The sequence below is a fragment of the Spinacia oleracea genome, chromosome 4 (genome assembly GCF_020520425.1).
Source record: "Spinacia oleracea cultivar Varoflay chromosome 4, BTI_SOV_V1, whole genome shotgun sequence".
Classification (NCBI taxonomy): Eukaryota; Viridiplantae; Streptophyta; class Magnoliopsida; order Caryophyllales; family Amaranthaceae; genus Spinacia; species Spinacia oleracea.
Genome location: NC_079490.1, coordinates 14745605 through 14773261, shown reverse-complemented (window position 1 = coordinate 14773261; position 27657 = coordinate 14745605). Strand labels below are relative to the sequence as shown.

The window sequence follows — 27657 nt, the reverse complement described above, 5'->3', positions numbered from 1 at the left end:
GATACACAAGTATTAAGCACATTGTAGGACAAAAGTTAAAATTTGAGCACAAACAAGACTATCCAAGTGTCCAACTGCATAATTGGCCCGACGAATCAAACCAGAGCCTGCCATGATCCAATAAACAAAGTATCACATGTTAAATGGGTCCATTCCCATTTAATATTAAAGTAGCTTGATGAAACCAATGATGTCTTGGCCTAGTGGTTAAGACTGAGGGTCTGTGTACAATAGGTCTCAGGTTCAAATCCCCCCGCCCCCATTTGTAATTTATATTGCCCTTGTGGCTCATTCGCACCAAAAAAAAAAAGTAGCTTGATGAAACATGAGCCCACTTACACAATGAATTCTACCATGAGTCCATGACAGAGGCATACAATTACACAATAACGATATCTACATTCAGAAACCTAAGAGGCTAAGATAGATACAAGTATATATTTTTTTATTTTTTGAAGAACCAGGAGAGGCCAGGTCATTTGACGGAAATGGAAGGTCGATTACTCCCTCAATATTTCTTTAAGAGTTTTCGGCACAAATATTAAGGTCATGTTTTTTTTAAGAATTGAACTGAACTGAACCGAACCACAGGGCCAGTCCAAACAAATCGGAGGCCCTGTACTAAAATTAAAAGTAGGGCCTTAAAAATATTAAAGACAATACTTTTTCAAAAATATGCAAAAGCCAATACGAAGTAAACACAAAGTATACCCTAGAGTATTTCTAATGAAAACTGACCCTTGTAAAAAAAAAAATCTAAAGCGGTTATAAAACAATAATAATTAAAAGACGGATGTCAAATAATAAAGGGAAAAAAACTAAAAGTACAGTTTCTGACTTTCTCTATATTGAAAAGGTAAAAGGAAGAGAGGAAGGTACGAAACTAGTCGAGGGCCACATACAATCATATACTATCACGTGATTGTGTGTTTAATTTTTCTCATCTTTTTTTAATTTTTTTAACTGGTAGTACAAGTTTTAGCAAAGTTTGGGGCCTTTTTTCATTAGGGGTCGTGTACCGTGTTCCACTTTGGGCCGGTTCAGGGTCGGGCCTGCTGAACCAATAAATAATAAATACTCCGTAATAAATAATAATAATGTTCCTCACTTTTATGGAACAGAGGGCGTATTAGATAATAATATTAAATAATAATTAATAATCTGTAATTAAATACTAATAATAATAATAATAATAAATTATAATGAATAACTAAATAATAATTAATAACTAATAACTAAATAATAATATTAATAAATAAATACTCCGTAATAAGTAATAATTAATAACTAAAATTTTATGATTAAATAATAAATAATTATTAATCTTAATTTATAAATAATAATACATAATATAATATTAATAAAATAATATAAATAATAGTAATAATAATAATGATGATAATAATAATAATAATAATAATAATAATAATAATAATAATAATTAAGAAGAAGAAGAAGAAGAAAAACAAGAAGAAGAAGAAGAAGAAGAAGAAGAAGAAGTTGAAATGAACTGAACTAAAATTAACTGAACTAAACTGAATTGAACTGAACTCTTCTAAACTGAACTGAACTGAACTGAACTGAACTGCAAAATAAGTCATGAAACTGCTGTTAAATGAACTGAACTAAAATTAACTGAACTAAACTGAATTGAACTGAACTCTTCTAAACTGAACTGAACTGAACTGAACTGAACTGCAAAATAAGTTATGAAACTGCTGTTAAATAAAAAAAATAGGGCCTAAAAAAGCATAATTAAATTTGATGTAATAATGAATCAAACGGGGAGAAATACATATGAAAAAAATAAGTAAAAATATTAAACAATTGGGGAGTGGGTGTAAAACTTACCAAAAATGAAATTATGACACCTAAAAAAATACGTCCATAAGTAGTAATTGTGACTCCTATAAAAAATACAGAGAGAATAGTTTAGATAAGGACAAATAAGAAGCAGTTAATTTCAAGTTACTAATACATTAAGTTTAATGTTCAACTAGGCTCCGTTTAGTACTCCTTATCTGATCTGATCTGGTCTATTCTAAACTGATTTTTTCTGATCTGATCTGAACTTATTTTTTCTAATCTGATCGGATTTTTCATAATTAAGATTTAAATAACAAAAACTGCAATTATTAATATTAAATGATTTACATGTAAAATAAATTTTATTCAAATTTATAATATTGTTATAATTACAAATTAGACTTTAGTCATTATTTAACTATTCCATATATTAGATAGACTTGGACATGGTCTGGATATATTGGTCTTAATTTGGGACATGATATGAAAATACGGTTTTTATGGAAATAATGGATCTGACTTGGACATTATTTGGACACACCGGTTCTAAACTGGACGTATGTGTTCTGATCTGGATATATAGATTGGTTCAGATATGGACATGAGCTGTACAGACCGATTCTGATCCGGACATAATATGCACATTCCGGTTCTGATCTGGACATGAAGGTTCTGATCTATATATGATCTGCACACACAAATCCCAGTTTTGATCTAGACATATTAGTTCAGATCTAGACATGATTAGTACAGATTGGTTCTCATCTAGATGGACATGAGATGTACAAATCGATTGTGATCTAGACATGAGATGTACAAATCGGTAGTGATCTGGACATGATCTGAACATACCGATTTTGATCGAGACATAATGGTTCTGACCAGGACATGAGATGTACAGATCAGTTCTGATTTGGACATGATCTGCACATTCTGATTCTGATATGGACATGAAGGTTCTGATGTGGACATGAACTGAACATACCAATCATATCAATTTTGATTATACCAGTTCTGATCTAGACATATCAGTTTAGATCTGGACATGATCTGCACAGATTGGTTATGATCTGGATATAATCTATATTGATAGGTTTTTATGTGGACATGATTTGTACAGATCAATTATGACCTTGATATCGTTTCTGATCACATGATATGTACCAGTCGGTTCTGATCCGAACATGATTTGTACATATTGGTTATGATCTGGACATGATCTGATCATACTGATTCTGATCTAGACATATCAATTATACGGACATGATCTATATAGATCGGTTCTGATCTGGAAATCATATGTACAGATTAGTTATGATTTGGACATGATCTGATCATACCAGTTTTGATCTAGATTTAGACAACAACATTTTTCTTATTAAAGCCATAATAGTAATGATAACAATGATTTAAAAATATACTAATAATTAATAATAATAATAATAATAATAATAATAATAATAATAATAATAATAATAATAATAATAATAATAATAATAATAATCCGATCTGATCTGAATTTATTTTTTCTGATCTAATCTGATCTGATCTGATCTAATCTGATATGATTAAATCTGAAATAAGTAATAAGGTCCTGAAATAAGGTGAACTAAACGGGGCCTAAAATGATGCTTCGGGTAAAATAAAATACATAGGTTATTTAGACTCTATGTTATTACCTTATTTACACTTAATTTAGGGAAAATAATAAGTTTGGACAAAAAAAATTGAGGGAAATTCTGCAAATTCAGGTTAAATACTACAACTAACATAATTTCATGTAAATTCATTAACTAAAAATCAAATGAATAGAACGCAAATTTATATATCACGTTTTTTGTTTTTACAATTTTTTAACAATACTCTCTCCGTCCACGCACGTAAAGTTACAAGTACCCCTTATTTCACTTTTTTAAGTGTTGGTTCATTTGAAAGCATGTGCACCAATGATATGTTGGATTAGTGGTTAAGATCGCACTACAAAAAAAAAATCTCATATAGCGACGGATCAAACTCGTCTCTAAATTGGTCAAATCGGTCACTGTATGTGCTTAGAGACGGATTCAGGGACGGATTACATCTGTCATTAAAAACCTCGTCACTGATTCGAGTTAGGGACTGATTCCATAAAATCCATCTCTATAATCTAGGGATGAATTTTTGAATCCGTCTCTAATTTTTTTTTATTTTTTTTTATTTTTTTTGACAATAGCTACAACGAACAAACAAAACAAATTAAAAAGCAGAAAATCCAAACATCCTACATCTATTGGCCACAATGTGAGCATTATGCACCTCATCCCTTGGAACCTTTCGGATGGTGCATTGTCGGAAGGTGGATCCCAATGCCTTGATATCTCCAATAGTACCTGTTAGGTTATGATACATATGACAATTCATAAATCATGCGGAAAAACCATATAGCCAGGAAAGCATATTATTTACACATAATCATTTAGCATAGAATGGATGCATACATGTTGTAGCGTGCCTTCCCTACCTGCGCCCGAACCGAACAAGAACAAGTCTTTAGGACTCCAAATGTCGTCCCTCCGTAGATAGTCCACAGTACGTCCGGATCCGCCTCAAGTTAGACCAACTAGAATCGCCCTTAAGGTGCTTAGGAATTTTCGGCTATGTGTTTGCAAGTGTATGGCTGATTTTTATTTCAAAAACTTACCCTTTGAATACTTCAATCGTGTCCATAAATTGTGACCCTAGGCACCTATTTATAGGAGTATGGAAAAGGAATTGTAATCCTACTAGGATGTGGATTTGCTAGTTAGAACTTTATTAGGACTCTAAATAACAAAACAAATCTAATAGGATTAGGATTTTAATCTTTGCACAAATCCTAATAGGATTAGGATTTCCCGCACAAGCATTGCACAAGCCGTGCACCCGCGCAAGCCTTGCGGCCCACGACAGGCGCACAGCCCACGCTGCTGTGCTGCGCGCGCGCGCCCTTGGCTGGACCTGGTCGAGGCGTGCGTTGGTGCGTGCGGTTCGCTGGGCGATGGCCTAGCTTCGTGCTGGGCCTTCGTCTAGCGGGCCTCGTCCGATGCTAATTCGTACGATACGCTTCCGATTAAATTTCCGATTCCGGAATTCATTTCCGATACGAACAATATTTAATATTTCCGATTCCGGAATTAATTTCCGTTTCGAACAAATATTTAATATTTCCGTTTCCGGAATTATTTTCCGATTCCGATAATATTTCCGATTCTGACAATATTTCCGTTTCCGGCAATATTTCCGATTCCGGCAATATTTCCATTTCCGATAATATTTTCCAATACGTACCATGTTTCCGTTTCCGGCAACATCTACGACTTGGATAATATTTATATTTCCGATACGATCCATATTTCCGTTTCCGGCAATATCATCGTTTCCAAGTATTCATTTCTTGCTTGTGACGATCTCAGCTCCCACTGAAACCAAGATCCGTCGATTCCGAATATCCATAGATAGAGTATTTAATGCCATTAAATACTTGATCCGTTTACGTACTTTTTGTGTGATCCTACGGGTTCAGTCAAGAGTAAGCTGTGGATTAATATCATTAATTCCACTTGAACTGAAGCGGCCTCTAGCTAGGCATTCAGCTCACTTGATCTCACTGAATTATTAACTTGTTAATTAATGCTGAACCGCATTTATTAGACTTAACATAGAATGCATACTTGGACCAAGGGCATTATTTCCTTCAGTCTCCCACATGTCCTTAGGGAAAAGTGTGCATTTCCTAATTCCTTTGTCGCTCGATGCTTGCTCTTGAACATAAGGTAAGAGTTGTCATCCTTATTATGTCCAGAGGTGTTTCTCGGTTTTAGAGTTCAACTGATCAAATAAACAGATAATCATAACCTATGATTCATCCGAGCACGGCCATGCATTTCACAGTTTCTAGCTCTCCGAGTGGCCTTGTACAACTTTTAAGCATCTCATCCTGATTTATGGGAGGACAATCCCAATCTTGCGATCTTGAGATTAGACTTCGTTTGATAGGTGATTACCTGAGCGTTGCCTTTATAGCCTCCTTTTACGGTGCGACGGTTGGTCAACGTCAAAGCAACCAGTTCTCAAACAAGTAATCTCAAATCACTCAGGTATTGAGGATTTAGTGTCTAATAATTTTAATGAAATTTACTTATGACAGATTTTCATCTCTTACAGTAAAGTTTCATAGGTCTGTCCGATACTAGTCTTTCCCAAAGTAAGTATCTATGCAAATGATTATGACATTGCCATGTCCACATAGTTCAAGAAACAGAACTACTAGTCATCTTGCATTCTAGTCGTCTAACGTTTTCTATGCGTCCAATTTTATAGAAAACTCCAACCAGGGACCATTTTCAACTTTTGACATTCAAGTTCACTTGATAGACATTTCTTAGTCACAGGACTGGTCCTGACAGTCTATCTTGAATATATCGTCAAATTGAAGGGACTCATCATTTAATACTAAACCAAGATTAAATGGAATATGAAAATACATTTCATATATGATAAATGTTCAACCCTAATGTTTTACAACCATGGGCCTCAAACCCATCTTTTAAAACAGTTCATGGAATTCAAAGCTATGCTTGATTTCCAGTGCTACAATGTGAGTGTTGCTTCTCACTTGTTGCATAGGTTTAGTTATCATGCTTTGCCAATCTTAATATCCTTTTCATCGAATGTTCTTCGAGATATGATGATAAGATCTTTTGAGTTTGTTTATTATGTGATCTAGTCTTTCTTACTTCGATAGTGGTTCTACGCATTTTACAATGAAGAACCATCAAGTTAGCAGACATGTGATCACCCAAGTTCAGTGAAGAACTCTTTAATTTAAATAACCCTGTTTTATTGCTTCTTAGGCAATAAGTACTTTTACTTCAATTGTATAGGTTGCCAGTGATGCTTTGTTTGGATTTACTTATCCAGGCAGTTCACAGATATGCGGAAGACTTTCCAACTATATCTTAGAACTTAGAAATTTAATTTCCCACGCAACAACTCATGGTCTCCAATCCATGTTGCCATTTCAAAACACGATGCTCTATAGCTCGTTTTTGTCAATGGTTAACTCCAAAGGGTCTTGCTTGATCCTTTGCCAGTGTTTATGCGTGTCGCATCAATATTTAGCACATCTTTATTTCCTTGAATCAAGAACTATTCCTATGTACCTTTTTAAGTACCATAAGTATTCTTGATCTCAATCTAGTTGATCTTTACTTAGATCAATAGAGATTGGTATATGTTCGTCATGCCTAAAGTCATACGATACGTTTTTGGCGATCCTCATATTATATCATACATGATAAATTCTTTTGCAGAATAATTCCCAATTGAATTCTATTCATGTAACTTTAGCTCATTCAATTTCAGTAGATACTGAATCCAGCTAAATTCTTTGACATATAATGTAGGTGAAGAATCTAATCTAGATCCTTTGATGTTTAACTTAGTAAATGCTTATACATAGTTCAAACATTCATTACTTAGATTTATTCACATGGGTCGAATATCTCCAATGGAGTCTTTCGTGTTTGATTTAGTAAATGCCATTACTAATCTAAAACAATATTATAAGATCTTTGAAAATAGATCTTAATACCCATTATGTACTAAGTTTCGCCTTGGTCCGTCATTGATAAATAATTTCAAATCTAAGTCATTAGCATTTGAATGTTATTTCACAATAGAGAGATATGTGTGTGATACACATAGGACCAATTAAGTTTTACGTACTCCCACTAAACTTCTTATATATCTATAAGAATTATGTACATTTCATGAAACTAAAATACTTATTAGCTTCACTAAGATACATTTCCAATTCCCAATTGCTTGCTCAAATCTGTATTTAGATTTCATAAGCTAGCATTCATTTCAAGCATTATTTGGAACCACAAATCCTATGACATGCCATGTACATAGTTTCTTCCAACATTTGATTGATGAATACGTTTTGTCATCCAATTGCCATATGTACCAATTATGCAATCATTGCTTGATTTATAGACTTGAGCATTACGATTATGCATGAGGTTCCAACACAATCCATGCCATGAATTTTCTTGTAACCTTTAGCAACTAATCTAGCTTTGTGTGTGAACACAATTTCATGTTTGATGGTTTTTATCCTTAAAACAAACTTACAACCAATAGGTGTGAAACTATTCTTGCAAATCAACAAAATTTCAATTTTGTCATCAAAACATTGAGTATGTTTTATGGCCTCTAACCATTTAAAACATTTGAGTCTATATATGGCCTCTAACCATTTTAGGGAATCTGGGTTTCATCATAGCTTTCTTACAGTTCACAAACTCATTAATCTTCATGATAATAGTTTGACTGTAAGTTGTAGGTTTCTTCATTATCTAATAGAAGAATTGCATAGTTTCAGTGACTTGAACTCTATGCCTACTTGGGTATGGAACATCGATCAAACAATAGAATATCAATAGCCACTTGAAAGTCCTTTGAATATTCTGTTCTCCTTGAAGAACTTGTAAAGTCCTTTAAGAGGTGTCTATTCTTTAAAAGCCACTTCTAAAGTCCTTAAAGAATACGTGTTCGGATTTTCTAAAGAACTTCGAAAAGCCTCCGGAATGTCCGTTTATGTTTGTTGTTCGCCTCGAAGACTTTCGAGGTTTATTTTCTCCCACTTGTCATTTTGGAAACGAATCTCCAAAAGGACATTATTTCGAGCAAACAAACATTATGTTCTCAAAAATTCGTGGTAGAAACAATACCCTTGTGTCTCATTTGAATAAATCACAATGAAACATATATCTATACTTGGGCCTTAGTTTGTCGAATGACAAACACTAAGCTCCCACTGAGTTTTGCAACTCTCTAGATATATTTTATGAAAAGTTATTCTGAAATTACTTTTCAATAGCTTTGACGAATTTGGTTTAGTTTGGTGGTAGTTGAGCATTTTGTTTTAGAAATTATAGGAAAAGTCTTTATGATTCATCATTAATCGAATCAAGTACTAATTGACTTCGATTATTCCAACTAAGATATGTCATATCTTATGGACCTAGATTGTGAAATTACAACACACAATCATTGATGATCATATTTGGTCTCAAGTAATCATCAACATGATCTAACCTAGATCTTTATGATTTCTTGCCAAGTGGATTTTATACTTCTGAATCTTTGAACTAGCCAAACAGATTCAACTTATATCACATTTGAGTAAATAAACCTATATTCACTCAAATCCATGTGAAATAATAAAGTCATAAAATCTTTCTTTAGCTTTGAACTCTATTGTCTAGGCGTTCTAACAATAGTTCATATCTTTTGTTACTTTCAACAAGTAAGACTAGTCGTCTTAAATTGATCTAGAAATCAATGAACTTTCAAAAGTCCATAAGAATAGAGCTTTTGAATGTTAACTTGTTGATATGGTCTAAGCAACAATGCCAAAGATTAGTGGAACTCAAATCAAGGGGTTGATTTGAACCTAGTAAAATTCTTTAAAGAGTTGTTTGTTTTAATCAAGAATATTGACTCAACATGTAATTGACCATTTCATTCAAATAAACAAACAAACATTGTTTTTGTTTTTCTTGAATGTGAGTCTTTCTGTGTTTGAAAACAGAAATTTAGGTATGTTGATTATGGAACAAAATAGCCATTAAGTTCCAGCCTTTGAAAGGGCTTAAAACAAACTAGATGACCCTACAACTAATGTAGCATTGCCATGCTTCATTTCCCACTTGTAGGCCATTAGTGTAGCCTAGCTTCCATTGTTTGAGTTATTACCGAAGTAAGAACCTCAAGCGGTATATGATACCAAGGAAGTTTGATTGCTAGGACACTTCTCTTTAAACATAAACTTATAGGTAGAAACAGAATCGTAAATTCCTTCCATTTGTTCCTTGTTTTCCTATTTCTTGTACCCTTTCTAATAGCCTTAAGAATAGAATTCTTTAGTGTTGACTTTTATACTTTGTTAGACATGTCCAATGTCACTCCAACAATGTTCTTAATTACCATTTTAATTTTTGTTGAATATTTTGTTTCAACTAGATGATCTTACCAGAAGCTTCTAAAGTTCTCTAAGCATCGATCTATTCGAATGTCTAGTGTCTAGACTCATTCGAGAATTAAATGGAAAAAGATTTTAGGTTGTTAACCATAGGTAAAGCTGAGCGTTTAAACTCAATGCTTTATGATCTCAAAACTACAGTGTATTTTGAATTCACAAGCACCAATTGGTTTGCCATTCGATTTTGATACTCGAAAACAACCATAAAAGTCGCTATAAGAAACGTACATTTTAAATTGCTCATTTTTTCTCATTTCCGTGAATCGTTCTTGGATTCACTACCAATCGAGGAAATTTACTGTTACCTTTCTAAAAGGGTTTACTGCAGTGCAAGATATTTAATTATAAACAATAATTAAAACATACATTGAAGCATGCAAAGTCTAAACATTTATCATGAGTAATAACTTGAAAATTAAAGCATTCATGCAACTTAAACAAGTTATTAGCATTTTATTCGAATTTAATGTTCTGGCAGGTGTGAATAAAATGATTCCAAGATCCTAAAATCATTGAAGAATTAAGCACAGTTTGTCGACTTCATCCTAAAACATCTTAGGAAAGCAAAAACCTTTTGCTAATAGTCTAGAAACTATTCTTGGTTGATAGGCACGTCTAAGAACTTATTAGGTAAACCTATCGATTTTGCCACGACATAAAAGGACTCCTTACTTATATCGTTGAGTTTCACCAAAACTAACATGTACTCACAATTATTTGTGTACCTTTCCCCTTTAGGACCAATAAGTAACACCTCGCTGAGCGAAAACTATTACTAGATTGATGTAAAGGATATCCAAGCAAGTGTATATTTTGGCATGGCACCTTTTAACTCAATTTTTAAGTTTGGAACTTAAGGCTTTTACTATGTTGGTTAGATTTTAAGTGAACTAAAATCCTTAATCATGCAACATAATCAAGCTTTGATCTCATGCATATTTAAGACATATTTAAAAGCAATAAATAACTTAAAACATGCATAAGATAAATGTGATCTAGTATGGCCCGACTTCATCTTGAAGCTTCAACTTCAAAGTCCGTCTTGAAAATCTCCGTGGGAGGCACCATTTTCTTCAAATAGGATAAGCTATAATTAAAACTAATTACAACTATTTGATGGTACGCAGACCATATTTGAATTGAATAACAATTTTGGTACTTTGGACCAATTACATTCAAATTAATGGTACGCAGACCATATTTTCTATCCTATTTGGGCCATACTAGTCACTTCATAACCTGCAAAACAGTACATATACAATATATACCATTCACCCATTCATTATCATGAATGGCCCACATAGCTGGTTAGTAAAACATGTTATGCATCACATAAATATTTGCAGCAATTAATCAAGGGCACCAATAATCTACAAATTATTCAGTCCTTATTAATTCTAATCAAGTTGTTTTAACCTTAAGGATTTGTAGACCTAATCAAGAGTTTATGACTAAAAGGGCTCCCACTTAAACCAATAAATTCATATGCTTTACTAATTTTAAACATAAAAATGTATTTCTAGTCTAACCGGAAACATACAAATTTAATTAAAATTTAAAGCTCATATAAATTTATAATTGAATCCGCTTATTTAATTTATTTTTCAGTCGTATTTAAATTAATTCATGTCTTTAATTTTAGTAAAATAATTAGAATAAATAAAATTTATTATAATTATAATATTCAAAATTAAAATCCAAGAAAACAATTTAAATTATTAATTTTAAAATTAATTAAAATTACGAAAACTGAAAATTTCAAATTAAAATTTTAAAACGATCTAATCGTAACGCAACAACCCCACGTAACGCACAGCCATGGGCCACACGCACACAGCCATCGCTGGCCACGTGCGCGCAGCCCATGCGCTGCGTCGCATCGCTGCTGCATTCCATTGCAAGGCGCGCGCCAGCGCTCGTCGCAACAAGCACGCTGCTCACCATCGCTGGGCGCAGCGCTCGTCGCACGCGCATGCTGCTCACCATCGCTGGGCGCAGCGCTCGTCGCACGCTTGCGCGAGGCAGTGCGCGCTGTGGCGCAGCTCGCTTGCTGCCCACACGCGACTGCTCGTGCCTTGCTCTCGCCCTTGCCCATGCGCCCATCGCACACAGCCCACGACACAAGGCAGGGCTGCTGCCTTGTGCTCGTGCACCATGCCCTTGCTCGCTGCATTCGTACCGCATGGGCGACGAGCTCCCTTGCTCGTCGTCGCATGCCCGTACTATACAACACCCCTTAAGGGTAACACGTAGCGTCCATTGCTTTGTGCGTGCAAGTTATATGAGCGAATCGCATAAAAAATTAAAATTTATTTTCAAAATTAATGACAAATTAATAAATCATATTAATTTCATAATTTTAGGGCGAAAAATCGAAAATTTATTAATGTATTGATTTCCGATTAACATGGATTCAAGTCTAGGTCATAAAAATTTAAAATTTAACATAAATTTACAATTTTTATGGTGGTTTTTATTCATAGGTATCTAATTAAATTATAACTAATTATGAAAATCAAATTAATTCTAAATTATTCCAATTTTCAACAAATTAATCATAATTACGAATTAGATTGCATAATTAACAAGGCTAGGCATTCAAAATTGTTAAACATATACAGTAGGTCAATCAAAAATTCAAGATTTATCAACAAGAATCGCAAATATTTAATTTAACATCTTAAATTTACGAAATTTTGCGTTCGAAAAACTAAAACCTCCGAAAAGTCAGAGTTAGGCTTCGAATTTGAGAATTCTGGGTTCGGCCGAAAAATATTTTTTTTGTCAAAATTTTAGAATGCCTTTTACATGCGGAATTGACACAAAAATCACTCGATTTGGATGAGTAACGAAGAAACTGCCGAAAAACTGCCTACGTATAATTAAATAAACGCAATTTGCAATTAATTAACAATTACGAAAATTAATCACCCCTTTTAATTCTTGCAAATTTGTAATATTTAACCATGTTTATGCAATTTAGATTATGAAAATAATAAGAGGCTCGTGATACCACTGTTAGGTTATGATACATATGACAATTCATAAATCATGCGGAAAAACCATATAGCCAGGAAAGCATATTATTTACACATAATCATTTAGCATAGAATGGATGCATACATGTTGTAGCGTGCCTTCCCTAGCTGCGCCCGAACCGAACAAGAACAAGTCTTTAGGACTCCAAATGTCGTCCCTCCGTAGATAGTCCACAGTACGTCCGGATCCGCCTCAAGTTAGACCAACTAGAATCGCCCTTAAGGTGCTTAGGAATTTTCGGCTATGTGTTTGCAAGTGTATGGCTGATTTTTATTTCAAAAACTTACCCTTTGAATACTTCAATCGTGTCCATAAATTGTGACCCTAGGCACCTATTTATAGGAGTATGGAAAAGGAATTGTAATCCTACTAGGATGTGGATTTGCTAGTTAGAACTTTATTAGGACTCTAAATAACAAAACAAATCTAATAGGATTAGGATTTTAATCTTTGCACAAATCCTAATAGGATTAAGATTTCCCGCACAAGCATTGCACAAGCCGTGCACCCGCGCAAGCCTTGCGCCCCACGACAGGCGCACAGCCCACGCTGCTGTGCTGCGCGCGCGCGCCCTTGGTTGGGCCTGGCCTTGCGCTGGGCCTGGTCGAGGCGTGCGTTGGTGCGTGCGGCTCGCTGGGCGATGGCCTGGCTTCGTGCTGGGCCTTCGTCTAGCGGGCATCGTCCGATGCTAATTCGTACGATACGCTTCCGATTAAATTCCCGATTCCGGAATTCATTTCCGATACGAACAATATTTAATATTTCCGATTCCGGAATTAATTTCCGTTTCGAACAAATATTTAATATTTCCGTTTCCGGAATTATTTTCCGATTCCGATAATATTTCCGATTCTGACATTATTTCCGTTTCCGGCAATATTTCCGATTCCGGCAATATTTCCATTTCCGATACGTACCATGTTTCCGTTTCCGGCAACATCTACGACTTGGATAATATTTATATTTCCGATACGATCCATATTTCCGTTTCCGGCAATATCATCGTTTCCGGAGTATTCATTTCTTGCTTGTGACGATCTCAGCTCCCACTGAAACCAAGATCCGTCGATTCCGAATATCCATAGATAGAGTATTTAATGCCATTAAATACTTGATCCGTTTACGTACTTTTTGTGTGACCCTACGGGTTCAGTCAAGAGTAAGCTGTGGATTAATATCATTAATTCCACTTGAACTGAAGCGACCTCTAGCTAGGCATTCAGCTCACTTGATCTCACTGAATTATTAACTTGTTAATTAATGCTGAACCGCATTTATTAGACTTAACATAGAATGCATACTTGGACCAAGGGAATTATTTCCTTCAGTACCTACAATCGACATATCACTTACCCTTTCCATACAAAGATACGAAACTAGAGCAGCTGAGTCCGTATTAATCCGTAATTGATTAATCTGCCTATTTGAGGCCCAAGTTAGGGCAAGAAGACAAGCTTTCGCTTCTGCATGATCCGAAGAAACTGCTCGACCATGTTGACCTGCCGACTCCTCCTCTGCTAACGAGCGGTTAGTAGAGACTGTCATTCCCCATCCTGCCTTCCCAGGCTTCTTGTCCCATGAACCATTTGTTAGGTTATGATACATATAACTGAATATAAATCATGCGGAAAAACCATTAAAGCCAGGAATCCAAATTAATTTCCACATAACAATTAGCATAATTAGGATGCATACTCTTTGTAGCGTGCCCTCCCTTGCTGCGCCTTAAGTTTGACTAACTAGAATCTCCCTTAAGGTACTATTATTTTCGGCTGATTTTAGGGTAAATAAGTGACTGGATTTTTTGCTTAAAATTCTCTCTTTTTGAATACTTAAAACTCATTATAAATTGTGAGCATTAACCACCTATTTATAGGCTATGGAAAAGGTGTTGGAATCCTACTAGGAAACGAATTAATTAACTAGAATCTAATTAAAACTCTATTAATTAATTTATCCATTAGGAATAGGAATTTAATCATTAAAACGAATCCTACACGATTTAGGTTTCGTACGGAAGCACAAACACCACACGAGCATGACCCGCATGCGCGCAGGCCATGCCCGCGCTCAGCCCACGCAGCCGTTCAGCCCACGCGACCTACGAAGCCCACGCGAGCTACGCAGCCCACTGCTCGCAGCCACGGCCTGCTGGGCCTGGCCTTGCGCTGGGCCTGGCGTGGCCTTGGCTGGTTGTGTGGTGCGCGGGCTTGCTGGACGCGGGCCTGGCGTCGTGCTGGGCCTTCGTCTAGCAAGCTCGTCCGATGCTAATACGTACGACGCGCTTCCGATTAATTTCCCGATTCCGGAATTCATTTCCGATACGAACAATATTTAATATTTTCGATTCCGGAATTAATTTCCGTTTCGAACAAATATTTAATATTTTCGTTTCCGGAATTATTTTCCGATTCCGATAATATTTCCGATTCTGACAATATTTCCGTTTCCGGAAATATTTCCGATTCCGACAATATTTCCATTTTCGATAATATTTTCCGATGCGTACCATGTTTTCGTTTCCGACAACATCTACGACTTGGATAAATATTTATAGTTCCGATACGATCCATATTTCCGTTTCCGGCAATATCATCGTTTCCGGAGTATTCACTATTTGCCTTTGACGATCTCAGCTCCCACTGAAACCAAGATCCGTCGATTCCGAATATTCATAGATGGAGTATTTAATGCCATTAAATACTTGATCCGTTTACGTACTATTTGTGTGACCCTACGGGTTCAGTCAAGAGTAAGTTGTGGATTAATATCATTAATCCACTTGAACTGAAGCGGCCTCTAGCTAGGCATACAGTTCACTTGATCTCACTGAATTATTAACTTGCATAATTAATACTGAACCGCATTCATTAGACTTATCATTAAATGCATACTTGGACCAAGGGCATTATTTCCTTCACCATCCACCTGTACAACGAAGTCGTTATGGAACTCCTTTTCTCGGCCAATGTGCACCATATTGTAACCCGGGGGTTCCTTTGGCCCGTCAATTGACAACTCATCATTGCGTGCTGTAAAGGTACTCACTTCCTGTAAATAACTTTCCATCGCAGTCAACACCGCACCCGGATGTCCCCCCTCCCCTCTAAAGATTCTTGCATTCCTCGTTTTCCACAAACTCAAAAGCAAAGCAATAAAGCTTTGAACACGTCCCCCGTTCCACCCATCCTCGCTATGATAAAGCAGGATATAGCTACGTACCCATTCTTTTAATGGCCACGATTCATTTTCTAAAGGATCAATTCGAAGCGAACTAGACATCCAACTCAAGTGTGCCACCGAGCAAAACCTCAAAACATGTTGTAAATCTTCCTCTCGTAAGCCACAGTAGCTACATACAGTCTCACAATTGAAACCCCTCCTCGCCAAGTTGACCTTCACTGCAAGGCCATCATAAAAAAAATTCCACACAAAATACTTCCATTTAGGTAAAATGTTCATCTTCCAGACCAATCGAAGAACTAGTAAGTCATGATCATCTAGAACCCCTGTGTCCTCCGCGTACTTATTAAATAAAAACTCATATCCTGAGCTTACCGAAAATCTACCTAATTTGGTGTAGTTCCAATATCTGAAATCCTTCACTTCCCCTCTCGGGATTTCCATAACCAAAATGGACCAAGCATCTTTCCAAACAAACCTTTGTCGAACCAAATCTGGCTTCCAAGAAGACGACTCCCTATCTATGAATTCAGTAACTCGCCATTTCGATGAGGGTCCTATTGGTTGATTCGAACGATTCTCAGGGACCTTACCTCCCACCCAAGCCATACTAGTATCTAACACTTTAGTACCCCTACCTATATTCCACGCCATACCTCCCCCGAACTTTCCTTGGGCTTGATAAAGTCCCTTCCTTCCCCAAGAGACCCCAACCCCGTTTCCCTCTTTACTACCCAAAATATTATTCCCCTGGCCATCAAAACTGGAGATTACCTTTGTAGCTAACAATTGTGGGTTACTCATCAAGCGTTTCACTTGTTTAAACAACATAGCATCATTCAACAAAGCTGCAGCTCTAACACCCAAACCACCCTCCTTTTTTGGCCGTTGAACAGTTCCACGCCCTACCCAGTGCATTCCTTTCTCACCCTTACCTGCCCAGAATAATCTAGTAACAAGAGAATCTATTTTATTTGTCACCGATGCAGGAACCTTTAAACATCTCATCACATGAGAAGCAACACTGAGTAGGACCGATTGAATCAGAATAACCTTTGTCGGCTGAGAAAGATGTAAGGAAGACCAAGATAGAATTCTGTTTTGAATCTTATCAATGAGAAACTAAAAGTCTTCCTTATTCCTCCTCCCTAGGTCAATAGGAGCTCCTAAATGGCTCCCTAACTTTCCAACCTCCCCTACTGCTAAAACATTTCTAAGCTTCCTCTTCTGATCCTCCTTCGTATGAATCGAGAATTTAACGTGGGATCTCCTTTCATTCAAACGCTGACCTGAGATACTCCCAAAGTCATTGATTATTTTCATTAAATTAATGCATGAATCCTCATTTGCCCTAAAGAATAACATGGAATCATCAGCGAAGAACAAATGATTGATCGAGGGTGCTCGCCTACAAACTTTAATCCCTTTGAAAAGCCCAATATTCACCCCCAGCAGAAGCATATGCGAGAGTATATCCATACAAAACAAGAACAAATAGGGGGATAGAGGATCTCCTTGACGAAGACCACACTTAGGTTTGAACCCCTTTGTTGTTCTACCATTAATAAGGGCTTTATAAGAAACCGTTGTGATGCATTCCGAAATCAGACCTACCCACCAATCCGAAAATCCATAACTCTTTAACACCTTCAAAAGAAACAGCTAATTCACTCTATCATACGCCTTTGACATATCGAGTTTAATTACCTCCATATCCTTCTTTTTATTTGAATTAATCACATTCAACAATTCATGACCAAGCAAGATATTGTCCTATATATTTCGACCCGGGATAAAGGCATGTTGATAATCCGAAATTAACGAGGGGAGGACCGTCTCTAAATTTAGCAACGAAAATAGTTGCTAATTTCTTTGTGGTCATTTTTACTCACTTACTATTAGCTGTTCGGTTCAACTCGGTCCCATTATTGGTTCGAAATCTCGCTTAGGTCAACCCGGTCCAACTTTGTAGGGGGAAGGAATAAGGGAATCCCCAATCGCAAGAACCGTTGTTGGTAGGAATCGAACTTGTGAAACTCCACCCAACTACACCAAGTACAACTTGTATACTTCTATGTGTGAAATTGATAATAATTAAAAGAAATATTAGAAAAGTATCTAGAAAATCCGTCTGTAGGGACGGATTTAAAACTTTGTCTCTAATTTAGATCTAACTTTTTATGAAGAGTTTAGGAGGAATTGCTCCTAGACTTTAGGTTTCTAAATTGGAGAAATTGCTAAAACACATTGGGAAGGACTTTAATATCCGTCCCTAAATTAGAAAATCCGTCTCAAATTTAGAGATGGATATATAAATCTATCACTAATTTAGAGACGGATTTACATAAATCTGTAGCTAAATTAAAGACGGATTTACGGTTTCCGTGTCTAAATAAATTTAGAGACGGATGATGAATATCCCGTCTCTAAATTAGAAATGGATATAAATCCGTCGCTACAGGAGGTTTTTTTGTGTGTGGAGGGGTTGTGTACAATAAGTCTCAAGTTGGAATCCCCCTCCTCCATTTTGTATGTTCTTGTGCCTCATTTAATTCACGAAGAACAAACGAAAGCATGAAAGACTCTCTTTTTTGTATTTTTTTGGCTGCGCATGGGTAGCTGAGCAGAGAATACATGTCTTAAAGAGAATGCGGCAAACTCGGTGTGACATATCTACCAATCTATATACACCTAGTATTTAAAAAGGAAAACCATAGATGATTAGATGACATATGGCACGGTGTCACCTCTATCTTTCATCCAAACTTTTTTTCTTTTCAATTTTTCCTTTTGTTGTTCACCATTTAATTCATATATTCACTCAATCTCTTGCACTTCATCTCCCTCTTTAACACTCAATATTAATTAACCATCTAATTTATATACGTTTTTCAACTTTTAAATTTCACCTATATATAAATCATATATTAAAACTAAAACCACAAGCCCTCAATAAAATTATCTCTTTAAAAGATGGCTTAACAACCACTACATAATTTTCCGTTCACTGAACGTACGGGCAATTGAACTGGTATAAGCGTTGCTAAGAATGTTCATGTGTCACGTAAAACTCTCCCCTTTACGCCACGTCATTTACTCACCAAAGTTATGTTATGTCATTGTCTACTAAAATCAATATATTAAGGTTTGAACACTAGACCTCAAGTTTGGAGAATACCTCTCATTTCAATCTTAAGCAACAATTAGTTGTTGGTTATCTATGCATATTAAAAAGACATGTTAACATAAAGTCTAAAATAACTAAATCTTTACGTTCCCTCTTAGGAAACGTTTGGTTAAAATGGGGTAAAGGGAATGAATCATCAAAGGAAAGATGGGGAAAGGAAAGAAAATCTTTGATTTGGTATGTTGTTTGGGTGGGATTTTGTTTTGCACGTCTCTCTCCTTCTCCCTCCTTTGCTACACCACAGTTCCTCTCCTTCTCCCTCCTCTCGCCGCCCAGTTGCTACACCGTCGTTCCTCTCCTTCTCCTTCCTCCCACTGCTTAGTTGCTACACCACCGTTCATCTCCCTCTCCCTCCTCCTGCCGCCCAGTTGCTATATTCTATTTTTTGTTTTTTGTTCAAAATTTTAGGGCTGGGGTGGTCGATTTCAGGGTGGTTGCGGGTGGTGGTGGTGGTGGTGGTTGGCTTCAGGTGGCTGCGGGTGGTGGGGATTGGTTTTGGGGTGGTTGCGGGTGGTGCTGGTTACAAGGGTTGCAGGTGTGGTGTTGGAGTTGAGTGGTGGTGTGGTGTATAAGTTGGTCAATGTTGGTCAAGGAAGATGAGTTGAAGAGATGTTTGGGGTAAGATTGATACCCCGAGGGGAGGGGAATCATGATAGAGGTTGGGGAATGGGAGGGATAAAAGGAATGGTTGCAATGGACAAACAAACAACAACGAAGGGAATGATAGGTGTGGTATCCTTTCCCTTTCCGAAAGACCCCGAAACAACCCCCCCTTCTTTATTTTCTATGGACTATACTGGAATAACAAAACTAATAAAATCATTAGAAACCATGAATTAAACATGATGTCGTAAGTCTCATTAGCATCGACTAATTTGGTGTTTATTTGTTCGAAACACTTAGCTCCACTAGAAAATAAATTAAACAAATTGTAATATGATCTAAATAAAAAACGACTTGACATGATAAATGTCATAATGTACATGTGTAGTTGACAAAATTTAATAAATCTTTTCACTTTATGGGCTACATGTATTTTGTCAAATATTGAGCTCAAGAAGAATCTTGAAATTTTACTATTTAAAGTATCAACCGGGGAGTTGTCTGTGCCACACACTAAGTCGTTTTAGAAAAAACGTGTGATCTTAAAGCAATCAACTTTGATGAAGTTTTAATTGAGGTTAAAAAATATTTTACAAATGTCATTGGTGAGTCAAAATATTTTCAATAGTGAGTCATAAAATCTATTTTTTTGTGACTTATTTGAGAGTTAAATGTCCATTGATAAAACTCTAAAAAACTCATTATCACAACCGTTATCATTTGTGAATTGTGATAACTCATTCAATATGGGATTATGTTTAACAACACCTCTCTCATTTTAAGCCCCTATTTAAGCTTCCTATGGTAAATTATCTTAATATTAGGTAGAGAGTATTCATGAGTCCTAAAAAATAATGAAAATATCTTAAGCAGCTTAGAGATATTGTAATGCAAAGAGATGCGAAATTTGTAAGAACGGGAAACAAGGGATGAAAAATTAAAAAAGACCACAAAAGGCTAAAAAGTGACGTAAGGAGTAGTAAAAGTTAAGCTGATGCATACGTCATAAACGGCCCACCAAATACACTCACTAACTCAACAGGGAATAATAAGAAGGGGCCCACTTAAAGACTGTGATAAACTCTGCGTTTGACAACTAAACAATCTACGTTGTCAAATCTTGATATCACCTTTTTTCATGATTTTAGATTCTTTCATCATACGACTACTTTTCAATTTTTACTTTTTTTTATTCATTCAGATGATGACGTGTTTCAACAGTTAACTGAACTCAACCACCAATTCGGCGACTAACATTTGCCATTCTTCGCGCCTTATTTTGTACGGACCATACTCAAACCTTTAAGGGACTTCTATGATCGGCATATGTATAAGAGCACTAATGCCATCATTAAAAAAAAATTAAAAAAATAGTTGGAAGTATATAATTAAAAAATACGAAGATTTGATTTTATGCATAAGACCGATGTACAAAGTATATAAATTTTTGTATCTTTATTTACTCCCTCCATTTCATTTTGAATGCCAAACATATTAATTTTGTTTGCCCCAATTTTATGTATAACATTTTCATTTTTTAAAAGTAACATTATATGGTAATCAGGACCCGCTAAAGGAAGGTTTAGGCGGACCTACAACATCGGGCCACAAAATTTTGGGGGCCCAAAAAGAAATTATGTTGGTTAAACCCTCAAGAACAAATAAGATATATTTAACAGCTACTTTATTATGCATTGTGTAATCTTTATCTCAATTGGTAAGGACTCATAAGTGTTGTAGTTGAGACCAGGGTTTGATTCTTCCCATGCCCCCTTTCTTATTTGCCTAAAAATTTACGAAAATGATAAAGGTCGCAACATGCGACCTTTAAGCCGTGTCACAATAATGACATGACATGCTTATGTGTCATGATTTAAATTGGAAACTAAAATATTTAACTTATATAATCTATTATGCATGTTTCTAAAAAAAGTAGGGAAATCTCAATATTCTAATTTGTTTCCTTTTTTTTATCTCGAATACCTTATTTACATATTTTCATAGTAAAAATATTAAATTGATAGTAAAAATAATTTGATGACGCATACCCTACGTGGCGCCTATTGTACCAATTAAATTCCGACACGTAAGATTACGACAACTAAATGTTGTCGCAACTTGCGACCTTTATCATCACCCAAAAATTTATAACAAACTCAATTGTGACTCTTAAAATGGAATGGATGAAGTACTATTAAATTGAGAAATAGTAGGCTAAGTTAGGCATTGAGTCGATATTAACTACTACATACTTGATACTTCGTATTTAATTTGGTTTGAATTGTTTCATCACCCTAGCCGAACTTCACCATAAATTATTTCTACAATCTACGAACAAAAGTCTCTTTATTCAATTCAAATTAATTAGATTGTCCAATTACTTTAACATTTGTAGTTTCGGCCAATTATTAAATGATATTCAAACTACCAAGTAAACGATGCTATATTTCTCCCAATAAAGCTATAGCAATCAAAGTCTTATCCTCCAAAACCATAAAAGGAAAAGTCATTTCGAGACAATAGGAGATAGATATTGAGACATTAATTTTGCATTAGGTATAACCATATGACTTGGTACCATCAAGATGTTCAATTTTACCCCTGTAAAATAATTGGACATTTTTTTATGTGTATCTGAACTGCAACTTGTGTATGCATAATATAACCAAGACTATTTGTTTGTTTATGTGACAAGTTGAATATTATGAACACATCAACGGACAACGGTTTTAACAAGATACACAGATTATACAGTGAAAATCCCCATACATCGAACGACTTTTTCAAAATGGTGGGATCATAAGTTATTTGGGGTTGTATTTTGATTCTTTGAAATTTGACCATATAAACGGTGTAAAACACGCCACTATTTACTTAGTCCGATCATCATAGAGTGGGAGTTCCCAATGGTACAATGTTTCTGCCTAAGTAGATATTTGGAATATATCTTTATCAACAAAACCCACTTTATCTGGATGAAATGTAAAGGAAGAAGAACAAGATATAAAGTTGAATTCACAAAGGATGATCAACTTTCTGTATCCTCAAATCCAAAGTAAATTAAGGACTAACCACCAATTACCCAATCACTAATTGCCGACATAAGCAAAACCCATAATCTAAAATCACTTTGCTCTCATTGAGTTTATTGGGTAAGGCAATTGACATAAGCAATGCACGCCAAACATACAAGTTGAAAAGAACACATTTATTTTAAGCTCTAAACAAGGAAAAAAAAACGACAAAGGATGGGTACGTACTTGAGGCTTATGTCTTTTTTCTCTTTTTTTTTTTTTTTTTTTTTTCTTTTGTTGACATACAAAAATATGTCAATGTTCGCAAAAAGGTATGGATCGGATCTGGCATAGCTGACTCGTATAGGCGGAACGCATCCTACCTATAGATCCGAGTGTACTAAACTTGAATTGAATTGTATATTCGGTATAATGAAATAATGATTATGTTGTAATTTCACGGGAACATACTAAAATTAACATAAAGTGAAACCTGGATAAAATGTAAAACTCTATATTCGATTTCGATCCAAAATGATTTAATCCATACTAACTTTCCAAGGGCGTATCAATGTTGTCTTGGCCTAATTGCAAAGACTGAGGGTCAATGTACAGTAGATTATTAGTTTAAATTCCTATTACTCCATTTGTAATTGCCCTTGTTGCTCATTTGGACCAGGAAAAAAGTTTCCCAAGGGAGTCAAACAAACATGGAATGAGAACTTTGGTGGTCTTTCTACAAACAAGAAACAAGTTGAAAAACACAAATAGAAGAAAAGAAACAAGACATCATTACTTTCAACAACCTCATTCCAAAAACAGAATGTAGAAGTATATAAAAATGGTTTAAAAAAGTATGAAAATAACCTTCAAACAACCTGCTTGTCATGCTGAAAACCACACCAAACCTATGGTCTGTGTCTGTATAACATTGGAATAACTAGTGTAGTTATAATAACATTATTCTCGTGATATCTATATGTGTATTCAACTCCCTCCACAACACCTTTCTGAGCCACTAGAATGTGTCATTATCACCAAAACGAGAAACAAAAGACCCGATTTCAAAGAAAATAAAGCAAATCAATCAATGTATTATGTAGAGCGCAACCGACACTAGCAATAGATTGGTTCTGAAAGCAACAAGCAGAGTTCCGAATCTGTTTAACATCAGCTAAAAATGTGACTGCGATTATCACAGCACGCTGCATAGGGTGGTCCTATACTCCTACCCATGACGGATTTAAATTCAAGTAATAACCGAAAAAAGAGCTAAATTTCTCACTTCTGATCACAGATAAACCATTCTTATTCGAAAGTCGAATCAATTGGAAACCAAAACTTGTAGTAGTAGAACAAGTACTGTACATTGCTAAAGGAGTCAAGGGCAGAGTAAAGAACAGAGCTTACTTTACAGGTATATAACGACCGAACCAAGGAAGCAATATGTACAAAAAACTCTGATATGGAAAACTCTTCAAGCAGTATGGGTGTAATTCATGGATTTCTTCAACCTCAACTTATCAAGCAAACCATTGGCCTTCCTTTTAGCTCTTAAAGTTCCATTCTCTGCCAACTTTGCAATGATTCCCTTGTCTTTCTCCATCTCCCGAACATCCTTCAGCACAGAACGACTGTATCCACAAATATCATGCAAAATCACAATGCAGTTTTCTCTGTCTGGTTCATAAGTACTCTCCTCTATTATACTTAGCAAACACTCCACTGACTCAAGTTCCTCAAGTTGATCAATTGCTGTATGATGGGTTGCCAGAAGAGCGAGTATAGCCAGCAATTCAGAGACGTACACCCGCTCCTTGATCTTCTCTAGTACCACTTTAACTGCCCCACCACGGACAGCTTTACCCCTGTTCCCTCGACTTATACACAGGTTAAAGATTGCAGAAGTCACATCTTTCATAGCTAATTCATGCCCTTGTTCTAGAAGGTCGATCAAAGGCTTCAAAGCATCTAATTCTCCAATAAGGATCTTGTTTTCATCGAGTGCTGACAATGTGAAAAGCGCAGCTGCAGCGTTGGTTCTTGTTTCAATGGTCCCACATTGCAGGGATTCAACCAGTAAAGGGATGACAAGAGGGTACTCTGCAATTAGTTTCTTGTTGTTATCGTGTATGGAGAGATTCAGTATAGTTGTTACAAGATCTTCTTGAAGATCAGGATTATCCTGAAGGCTTTCTGGGTCTTTAAGAGGGCCTAGCAACTTTGGTAAGGCATAAGTGGACTCCCCAAAGAAGGAACGAAAAGATGGCATTCGTTTAGTTAACAAACGGATTTGTTTTGCAGCATCTTTTTGGTCAGAAATAGTAGAAGACATCTTCTCAAGAAGTGTATTCAAATGGGTTCGATCAACATCATTTACAAATCCATCATTGGTATCCTGAAGAGGAGGAGGGAGTTCAGTTCCGTTTTCCTTGCACCATTGTACTATCAGATCTCTAATCAAATGGTTAGGGGTGAGCTCGATATGAGAAAGCACTTGCTGGGTCTGTGGACATGTTCGATTGCCTTCTTTTAACCATTTCTGAATGAAGGGTCGATCATAAGTCTGCAAAATGGAGGACAATGTCTAAGAATTTATGACCAGAATCAGTTCAGAATCAGTTCAACAACCGACTAGGATTGCAGAAAGTGCAATACAATCCAATAATAGAAACTAAACCACAAAGATTGCAGAAATGGCACTTTTAAATTCATTGTAAATGAAGCTCTAATCTGAATTCATGATTCCCAACAATGTCTTACTGATAAAGAACTCTTATGTCTTAACCCTCATCAATCACCCAAACAATAATCTCATTATCTTTAGCAAAAGCATCACCACGACATCGACAACAAAAGCGTAATCGAATTTAGAAATCAGTCTTTCAGAACAAAATCACATGTTGTCCTCTAAATCAAGTCATCACATACACAATTTGCATAGACAGTGAATCAAGAACATTATATTACTCATTTCTCCAAATTATAAAATCATCAAATATAATTAAAAAAGGACAATCACATTAATTAAGAACTTTCCCTCCATATTCTTTTATCAGTCAAGCACATGGAAATATTAACCCAAGAAGATGGATAAGGCAGAATTTCTCAACCACTGTCATTTTTTTTTTTCTATCAATTTTTTTTTTGTTTCTAGCAATTGGACTCATGGAAACAAACACTGAATTGCTGGCATTCTCTGATCAAACCATACCATACCAAACTTAAGATTATAATCCAAACATTTCATCATTTACAAAAAAAATCAGTAGAATAACATGATACCCATACATTAAAATTATACACTAAAGTTTTCATGCTCAGAATTTCTGGAAAATCCACCGACTGATAGAAAATTTCAGTTCACCAAACACGAAAAGTTCATGTAGTATTCAAGAAAATGCCAAACCGACACTTCAGCGAAAAATTGAAAACGAACCCACACAAATTCATACATTGAAAATTATCCAGAAAATTAATAAAGTAAAATAACCAATCTCTATTCCCAAGAACAATAATTCAATAGTAAAAGAAAAATACCCAGAAAAATTGAATTAAAACCCAGAAAAATTTAACAAAACCCCATGAAAATTAAAGAAAAACCCAGATAGAAATTAAACCTGTCCAGTAGATAGAATAACAGGGTCCTTCATGATTTCTTTAGAAATGGGGCAACGATATTCATCAGGAACATTCAACTGATCAAACTGAGAAGAAAGTGCGCGCTGCTGCTTCTTATTCATCTTGGACTTCAATCCTTTCAATGCAGTTAATGCCCGAATTGCTTTATCAATCGTACCCAGAATTACGTCATTTTCTTTCTCATCATCATTTTCAGCTTCTACTTCTTCCTCTTGACTAATCTCCATAGCCAGTCTCAGCAAATCCTTCTTAAGCTCCTTCGCTTTGTTACTATTATTAACAACACCCTTCTCCAAAACTTCGCCGTCCGAAACACCCACTATTTCACTCTTCGCCATTTTTTCTCTGCAAAATCTTGTTTTCATAACACAAATTCCGGGGATTTTAGATTCATCAAACTTAAACCACACTCTTCTTTCTCTCTGTAGTTTTCTCTCTCCTCTTAATTTTTTTGAAATGGATTTTTGATTTTCTGAATTTGTTGTAATTGTTTTCCGGTAAATTGGGTTGAAATTGAAAAGGTGTGAAAATTGGTTACGGTGAAACTGTGAAAGGAAGAGAAAATTGGAAACGAGGGTCCAAAAAGGTGGTTATTTAAGCTTAAATGGGAGGAAAATTATGGATTTTGTAATTGAAATTAAAAAAGAGATTTTATTTCTTTAAATATCAACAAATAAAAATTAATGCACGTGGATTTTATAATTTGCCTTGACACTTGGAAATAGAATTAATTGAGGTGAAATTAATTTTCTTTGGAGTAATCATCAATAGTGGACTTTGATTTATGACGTGTGGCGGCCAAATTAACCCACTTTGGGGCATACCTCAAGAATTTTGTTCCAAATTTTGATGGTATACTTTTATTGTACTCTTTGTTGCCAGTGGATGTCGGCTATTTTAGTTGATAAAGTATTGAGATATATATTAAAAGGAAAATGACCATATCTACATTATTAATTTTTGTTTCGGAGTAAAAGAAAGTAGAATGAGAATTATGTTGTATTTTAAAGTTGTACAGTACGACCCCTTAATATTTCAGCAATTTTTGTGTAAAACCGCCTTACCAAAAAGACCACTTTAATTGCTTAACTAATTGGTTACATTGCTTAACTAAT

The 27657-nt window shown here is 35.6% G+C and overlaps 2 protein-coding genes across 2 annotated transcripts; both read right to left on the bottom strand.

Annotated features, from left to right (window-relative positions):
- Window positions 1-12: 12 nt before the first annotated feature.
- On the bottom strand, window positions 13-17809 carry LOC130471342 (uncharacterized). Its single transcript, XM_056841403.1, has 5 exons — window positions 17804-17809; window positions 17288-17743; window positions 15842-17158; window positions 14245-14482; window positions 13-107 (listed from the first exon to the last, which is right to left on the bottom strand). The coding sequence occupies exons 1-5, from the start codon at window positions 17807-17809 to the stop codon at window positions 13-15; spliced, it is 2112 nt and encodes a 703-aa protein (XP_056697381.1).
- Window positions 17810-24177: 6368 nt separating this feature from the next.
- Window positions 24178-27150, bottom strand: LOC110794716 (U-box domain-containing protein 9). The gene is made up of 2 exons (XM_021999679.2): window positions 26521-27150; window positions 24178-25466 (listed from the first exon to the last, which is right to left on the bottom strand). Exons 1-2 carry the CDS (start codon window positions 26905-26907, stop codon window positions 24378-24380), a joined length of 1476 nt encoding a protein of 491 aa, XP_021855371.2. The 5' UTR covers window positions 26908-27150; the 3' UTR covers window positions 24178-24377.
- Between the last annotated feature and the right edge of the window lie 507 nt (window positions 27151-27657).